Source organism: Triticum dicoccoides, chromosome 6B (genome assembly GCF_002162155.2).
Source record: "Triticum dicoccoides isolate Atlit2015 ecotype Zavitan chromosome 6B, WEW_v2.0, whole genome shotgun sequence".
Classification (NCBI taxonomy): domain Eukaryota; kingdom Viridiplantae; phylum Streptophyta; class Magnoliopsida; order Poales; family Poaceae; genus Triticum; species Triticum dicoccoides.
This window is the reverse complement of record NC_041391.1, coordinates 189,034,314-189,042,453: the sequence shown is the minus strand read 5'-3', so window position 1 is coordinate 189,042,453 and position 8,140 is coordinate 189,034,314. Positions and strand designations below refer to the sequence as shown.

Sequence of the window (8,140 nt, the reverse complement as noted above, 5' to 3'; positions counted from 1 at the left end):
GTTGTCTACAACCTTGAGTATTTTTTGAAGACAAGAAATAATATGACAATTATAAATAAATAAGGTTAGTACCGATGAACACCAAATATTTTTAAATTAACAATATATAAATTACTTAACTTAACAAATTAGTTTGATAAACTCACATCTAGGCAAAACTGGAGGCATATCCACATCCACCCAGATGTCGATATCATCATCATCATAATAATCTTCAGGACGAATATCAAATCTTATTTGCATACCCTCCTCAAATCCATATGATTTGCAGAGAGCTTTCCAATTAGAGCAACCGAAATGGGAGTGATTGGCCGCTTTGTACAGCTTAACCAGAAACTTATAACCATGTTTAGTTCTTAAGTGAGCCCTCCTCGTCTCCATATTCTCAAAGTCTTCAAAACCAAGATTCTCCAATACATATGGTTTAGCATGGCACGATATGTAGTAATCGAATTGAAAAAAAATCCAGAAATTACACGTTGAACAAAAGAAGCACAAGTGATTATATTAATTACGATGAAATGCTTGCGTTGCGTACCGTACAAACATCAAAGGTCTCTTCCAGCTTCACAATGAAAAACCTATCATTTTGCAGGTGAGGAAACCTGTTGCACAAACCCTGGTCATCGTAGCAGTACCCGCACTCCGGGATCCCATCGTCATCAGACATCTCCTGTGTTCAAAATTCAAAGATTATAAATCAACGACAAAACCCAAAATGTCATTTAATGCTCTTTCCGGCAAATCTAAGGCACTCGATATTTCCTACATTCTAGCATAAGTCATGCTCAAATCCACGAAAAATCCCGTCATGAACTTTGCTAAAAAAGAACATATCGAGCGCCTGAAATTTGCCGGAACGGAAATTAATCAACACTCCGGCAAAACATAGGCCACTCGGAGGTGTTCCCTGCTAACCTATGAAACTTGGGCAAGCACATATCCTATTTGAGCAACACTGGATATACATGTTTATATCTACATCATATTTGACCAACACTAGCTAGTACACAACACTAGATATACATGTTTACTCAATATAGACGATGGCTATATCAAGGGTGCAGGTGTCGTCAGTGATCTACGTACCCTGCGCGACATGAGCATACACACATGAGCATTCAAACTTGATGCTCATTGCATTTAAATGGTTGAAAATATTAACAAAAAAATTTCAATATATCTTATATATAATCCTAACATTTCATTCAGAAAAGAAGCATAACTAAATAGGACCACCATACACTTACTAAATACCCTAGTTCTAGTCTAGTACACTATTCAACACTTACTAAAAAATCCTAACATTTCATTTGGACAATATAGCTAGGTCTCTCTCTCTCTCTAAATTTGGCAATGTGATGTTGACATAACTAAACACCATAGTTCTACTCTACTGAACACTTACTAAAATTCATATTACCCTAGTTCTACCCTAATTTTTCTTACTACAAACTTCTATTACTAAATTTAATACCTAAAAATTTCTATTACTAAAATTTTAAAAACAAAGGGAGGTGGAGGGAGCAGAAACGAAGGGAAGGGTGAGTGAGGGAGGAAGGGAGGAGGAGGACGGATGAGGTAGGGAGGAGGAGGACGGAGGGAGGAAGGAGGAGGACAGACGAGGCATGGAGGTGGGAGAGAGGAGGCGGGAGGGAGGATGGAGAGGGAGGTGGAAGGAGGGAGGGAGGGATCGGGAGAGGGACGAGGAGGGGAGGGAGGTGGAAGGAGGGATGGAGGAGCTACCTCGGTGGAAGAGGAGGAGGAGCGGCGGCGGCGGGCGACGAGGGTGGTCGGGGAGGGCCGAACGTCGACGGCGGTAGACGATAAAGTGCGGGGGAGAGTGAGAGTGGAGTGGAGAGGGGAGAGTGACGTACGGGCGACCAGTGAAGAAGATAGGATGGGTTTAGCAGCAGCGCGTGTTAGAGGAAAGCGCTACTGCTAAACTCCATAGCGGTAGCGCATTTCCCAAAGCCCACTACTGCTATGCCTAGCCTGGCGGCAACAGGTGCGGAAATTATCGTAGTAGCGCTTTTCTCTGTAGGAGCACTATTGCTAGAGAATTAGCTGTAGTGCCCTTTGTTATCCTGCACTATGGGTAAGTAGCAGCAGCGTTTGCTTTTAACCCGGCCGATTATTCTCTGTGTATAAGGTTTTCCCGTCAGGTCAGGCAAATTTGATTCTGCATAAGAACCAAACACACAATGAGTCCCGCAGACCTCGTAAGCGATACGTATAGGAGATGTCACTATTGGGCCGCAGCACATGAATGAAGCTAGCGAGCGCCAGTGATACTTTTTGGCGCCGCTGACTATATATCGCTTATAGCGAGTCGTATAGTACGCTCGCCTGCAGATTTATCCTTTGCGCCATAGTATTTGTGTCGGCCCAGTTTTCATACGTTCGCTCGCTAGCTCAATGGTGGTGGATGCGTTTGATACGGGTTTCTTTTAATTTGTTTTTGGGTTTTCTTATTTTCCTGTGTTCTCAACGGTTTTTTCTTTCTTTCTTTATTTTCACTGGGTTTTCCCTTCCTTGCCTTTTTCCTTTCGTTTTCATCATTTTTTTCCTTTCTTGAGTTTCTTTTGTTTCTTTTCCTTTTCTGCACTTGCTTTTCTTTGGTTTCCTTGTTTGCTTTTTTCTTCGCTTTACTTTCGCTTCTTCCCCGGATTTTTTTCTTTGTTAGAATTTGGCATTTTCTTGGTTTCTTTGTTTTTCTTTATTTTTCTTTGTTGGTTTTCACCATTTTTTGTTTACATGTCTACTTTTCTCAGTGTACACACGATTTTTTATACACATTGTATATTCCTCAGACACACGATGTACGTTTTGCTTACAAATATGTTATAAACACTTTTTTGAATACATGGTCAACATTGTTTCAAATACATGTCCAACATTTTTCCAACGGCAACAATCATGTTTCAAACTATGAGAACATTTCTTTACAATGCATGAACATTTTTAAAACTTTCACAAACATGATGTTTGGAACCACTTGAATAATTCCTTCAAAATTTGAAATACATTTTTAATGGCAATAAGTATTTTTAACTCCACAAACATTATTTTACATTGTATAAACAATTTTAAGAAAATCAACCTATGGTTGGATGGTTAGAGGGACTGTGTTATCCCTAGCCCACCAGGGTTCAAATCTTGGTGCTCGCATTTATTTCCTGGATTTATTTCAGGATTTCCGGCCATGCGCATTCAGTGGGAAGAGACTTTCCCGTCGACGACGAGTTGCCTACGGTGACTTCGTAAATTTCAAGATGATATGTCAGCTCAGTCTTTCGGAGGTGCTCATAGGGGTAGGGTTTGCGTGTGTGCGTTCATAGGGGTAAGTGTATGCGCGTGTATATGAGCGCTTGCGTCTGTACTGTGTTCAAAAAATAAATAAATAATGTCACAGACATTTTTTGAAATGCGAGAATATTTCTTTTAAAATGTATGTACATTTTGTTTGTGGTACGAAACATTTTTTATAGTACACATTTTTTTTGTATATTGTATACACATTTTCAAAAATTTCACATACATCTTTCTGAAAACACAGAAACATTTTTGCATTGCCACAATATTTTTTAAAGCTATCAACGTTTCATTTAGAATTTTTCTAATATGTTTATACTGTATTAACATTTTCAAATTCAGATTTTAAAATAAATTTTAGTTTTTAGAATATTTACTTTGAAAACATAAATAAAAAACAAAATTACTATGATGTCTGCATGACATCAGCATGGTGAACCCATGTCCTACTACATCAGCCCACCACCGGCTCCCTGTAGGAGTTGCACATCGGCGAGGTTGCCTTCCGCCTTGCTATAAGCGAGGCATAGGCATGTCGTCCTTTTTGGCGTCTGAAGCAGTGAATAGAAAGTACCTCCTTCTCCTTCCTTTGCCGGAGAAGGTTACACGCTAGCACGAACAGAGAACGTTGCACGCATGTGCAGCCATGTAACCACCTCTTCCCCTCCATATAGAACTTAATTCATTTATCCTTTCCACTTGGTTTGGGCATGAAATCACCATTACTTATACATTAATTAATTTCTTACTTAGATGCCTTCATCACCCCAACCTGACCTGGTGTACTGGATGCCACTAGTTGAAATTGATCGTCCTAGCCCTCCACCTCCTAATTAAGGAAAACCCGAGGAGAGAACTGCATGTCTCTCATTCTCGTCCTCCACTTTAGTTCATAAAGTTTGTCCAGATAAGTTCTCTATAACCCGCACCATGGACTTCTTTCTTAGTACTATTGGTGACTGCATCAGCAGGTACGCCATCTAAGTTGCTTCCCTAGCCATTTATGTTCATCGTAGGACTTATCTCAATATCATGCACCTCCAGGACAAGGTGGTGCATCATATCTCTGTCGCTGGCCGCCCGCACGACGGAACCGTTCCGTTGCCACAGTTTGGGACAAATAACTCTATCAGCAGAGGACTCTTCCGGTGATTCCATATGCGTCACTTCATGAGCCAAACTTATCATAGTATGACTTCATACTTGCCCGTAGCAGAGTATGATCTCACAACCATCGCAGTCGACGTGAGCCGGATAGTGTCCATCGTACCGGCATGGTTGGCTATTTTCTGAATATCTTGAGGGAAACATGAGAAATGACACATATGACTATATTAACCAAATGATGGAATTAGACTGATAGTTTTTTTAACTTCTGGCGCACTTTATTAAAACTTAAATAATAGTTACATCTTTAACCAACTTGGCTAAGAGAAAACCAAGAGGTTCATCACCCCAAGAAATAACAACTTGGGAATCAAAGACTTTCTTGCTAAAGAGTGTGCCACTATGTTTGCCTCTCACGGTGAACAAAAGAGACTGATCCAATCCTCTGCGCCATATGGAAGCAATCAATAAGGATAACTGTATATGTGCTGAGTATTTCAGCCACCCCATTACAAGCATTCATAAGTTCTAGCAATCAGATTCAAAAACAACCCGTCAGCATCCTAGTTCATCCGCAAGTATCATTCCGTTTCTCGGAGCTAACCCCTCCGCGGAAGGAGCATCGAACACATGATCAAATAAGAAAGAGCCACGTGACATCGCCTCCCCTCGATGATTACGAAGTACAACTGTTGTAGCTCCCCTTCCATCATCCATATAGCATTGCATCAACCATTTTATACACATTTAGCTCTGTTTTGGTCCATTTAGCAACCTTGGTTTGCCCATCATCAACCCGCCCTAGCTGATCGAGTGATAGTTTGATCAACTGGGTTTTAGAATAGATTTGTTCATAGTGCTTGGCATTTTGTGGTCTGGCTTTGCAAGGCCCGGCCCAACCCGGTCAATACCCGGGTTTGGTAGGACGTATGGTCAGTTGAAGATCCCATCGAGAGAACTGTACTCCTACCCGTCATGCCCGGGTTTGGTACAGCCTTGATGAAACACACCACATGACATGAGCAAAGTGTCCTTTCTTATTAATTTCTTTCCTTGCAAAACAATCATCGTTGGAGCCACGCACGTACTTACAAGACTTACATCTGAAACTATAATCATCATATGGTACAGATAAAGAATGCACCCGGTTTACCAAAGCAATGCCGACGCCGTGATGTGTCGCCGCCGGCGACACGCACGGCCCCCGTGGTGAGCAATCAAAACTTGACGAAGAAAAAAAGACATGCACGAGCCCGGTCCCGTTCCTCTCCTCACCTGACAGCGCCACTCCACCAAATCATGTCGTTGCCTTCCCTTCCTTCCTTCACACTCAAGACTCAACCTTCTCCCCCACCAGAAAAAAAGCAACACCGTCCGGCCTAATGGTACTAGCTGGCAGTGCCGAGCGATCCCCACGAATCTCGAGGAGTTCGTTCGTTCGTGCAACTTTAGTTGGGCTTCCGGCAGTTGTTGCGGATCTCGCCGTTGGATCCGGTGAGCGGGCTGATGTTGCCCATCTTGATCATGGCGGTGACGAAGTCGGCCGAGAAGGCTCCGCCGTTGCCGGCGTACTGCTGCGCGATGGAGTCCACGGGCCCGCCGTTGAAGAGCTCCTGGTCCGAGTGGAGGAGGCCGAAGCGGCTCAGCAGGTTCCGGAAGTAGCCGTTGTCGAAGCGCACGGAGCTGAACGCGTCCAGCGGGGCCAGGTTGCCGTCCCCCACGCCGCCCTGCGCCGGGCACACCTGCCGCCGCCGCGTCGCGAACCCGGCGTTGATGTTGCTGTCGTTGTACACGCGCGACCGGAAGCTCGCGCACCGCGCCGCGCCGATCGTGTGCGCGCCCGACAGCGCCACCATGTCGCGGGAGTCCAGCCCCTTGGACGCGAACGCCGAGATCAGCGTGGCCGCGCTCGACGACGGCGACGGCAGGTTGCTGTTCGCCGCTGCCTGAGTCGTCGTGCGCGCGTCCCGACGGCCCAGCGGCACCCCCCACGACGGCCCGCCCAGCTGCACATGCACGTACGTCATCATCATGTTAACAAATAGGCACATGTGGTAATCAAGCAAGTACGGGTAGTAACTACATGCTCTCATATACTGAGCAATTATTCATACACGACAAATTTGATAGATCAACTAGCTCAAAAGGCGGTGAACTTAGTTTGTTTCCTTGTGGTGGAACCAGTCACTCATGTTTAAGTTATAGAGTTAGCATGGGTGTGTGTATTTTTCTCAATTTATTTCAGACTTTCGAGCTATTGTTTAGCTAGATCGAGACAATGTTATGTCAAGTACGTCGTGGTGAAATGTCTACATCTGTACCATGTTCGTTATTAAAAAAACGCGTGGTCTCAGTCTCTCGTGCTCCCAACGACAGGGGTACACGTACGTGCATGTATTCACAGTGTAAATCTCTACGTGCGTCAGTATGAAATGTCCACATCTGTACCATGTTCGTTACAAAAAAAAAAATGCTAACTCAGAAGATCAAGTTGCCAACATCATGCATGCAACGGCAACAACCTCACCGTAAAGCGGGTCTGCGAGGGTAGCCCACATGTGCTGACTAGTGCTAGTTTGTCGCGCGTGCGTTGTTAAAAAGACGATGGAATAAGTGACCCTTTTGGACAAGGCGATCGAGTGCCTAGTTCGGTGCCTTTTCCTCTCTGAAATTATAAGGCGACAGCTAGTTCGCTGTACGGGTGTCGGCAGGCGGACGTAAATAAACAGATCTATATATCTCCACGGGGATATCGTGCATGCATGGTAAGTAACGTTCGAGCTTAAATTACCAGGTTAACGCCGTCGCGCGCGGCGACGGCGAGGATGTCGGCGCAGGACACGGTGCCGGGACAGGCCGCATCGACCCGGGACTTGATGGCGTCGATCACCTCGAAGCCGCGCAGCGAGTTGGCGTTCGGCCCGGCGTTCTTCTCCCCCGTCAGCGTCGACGAGTCGTCCAGCAGCACCGAGCCGTCGCAGCCCTGCGCGCGGCCATGGATTTGACGTGAGACCATTTGCAACATACGGAGGTTAATAGAGTAGCAGGGATTTTTGGCGACGTACGTTGACGAAGCAGTCGTGGAAGAAGAGGCGGAGGATGGAGGCGCCCATCCGCGGCTCCTGCTGGACGGCGGACACCATCCCCGACCTCACAATGGACTCCAGGCTCGAGCAGCTGCCGCTGTAGAACGACGTCGAGAGCTGCGCCACCGCGGCGGGGGCGAGCAGCGAGGTGACGGCGGCGAGCACCGCGGCCACGGCCACCGCTCTCCTCAGCAAGGCAGCTGCCATTAATCGCGAGCTTAGTATAGCAGTACTATAGTATAGTTCCCCGGCCTTCCCGAGTTCCTTTACGACTTGGAGTAGCAGTGGCGTGGCAGTGGTCAGTGGAGTGGTACCACCTCTAAGCTGCCGCTAACCCGTGAACTATATAGTGTCCATTGCTGCGGTTGTTGCCTGGGGACCCGAAGGAAAAATGAACTATACTGATCACGGGCGGGCTGCGCAAGTTGTGAGACTGGCGAGGATCCCGTCGGCCATTCCATTCGTGACCCTAGTACCACATTATATCACGGTCTTACGGGCGCGCCAACAGAAAGCGAACGTACCTAGAAAATAATCCTTGCAAGTAACAAGAACCAACTCTTCTGTATACACAGCTCCCTCCACCCGAAATTAGTTGACGCTCAGATGGATGTATCTAGATCTATTTCGGA

General features: G+C 45.8%; 1 protein-coding gene across 1 annotated transcript; it reads right to left on the bottom strand.

Moving 5' to 3' along the window:
* Positions 1-5,441: 5,441 nt before the first annotated feature.
* On the bottom strand, positions 5,442-7,933 carry LOC119324613 (peroxidase P7-like). Its single transcript, XM_037598386.1, has 3 exons — positions 7,488-7,933; positions 7,214-7,405; positions 5,442-6,428 (listed from the first exon to the last, which is right to left on the bottom strand). Exons 1-3 carry the CDS (start codon positions 7,713-7,715, stop codon positions 5,871-5,873), a joined length of 978 nt encoding a protein of 325 aa, XP_037454283.1. The 5' UTR covers positions 7,716-7,933; the 3' UTR covers positions 5,442-5,870.
* Positions 7,934-8,140: the final 207 nt, after the last annotated feature.

Excerpts from the sequence above, each read along its gene's own strand:
- LOC119324613 (XM_037598386.1), bottom strand. The coding sequence starts at position 7,715 with ATGGCAGCTGCCTTGCTGAGGAGAGCGGTGGCCGTGGCCGCGGTGCTC. Across the intron at positions 7,406-7,487 it reads TCCACGACTGCTTCGTCAAC|GGCTGCGACGGCTCGGTGCT; the intron begins GTACGTCGCCAA and ends GGCCGCGCGCAG. Across the intron at positions 6,429-7,213 it reads CGCGCGACGGCGTTAACCTG|CTGGGCGGGCCGTCGTGGGG; the intron begins GTAATTTAAGCT and ends GTGCATGTGCAG.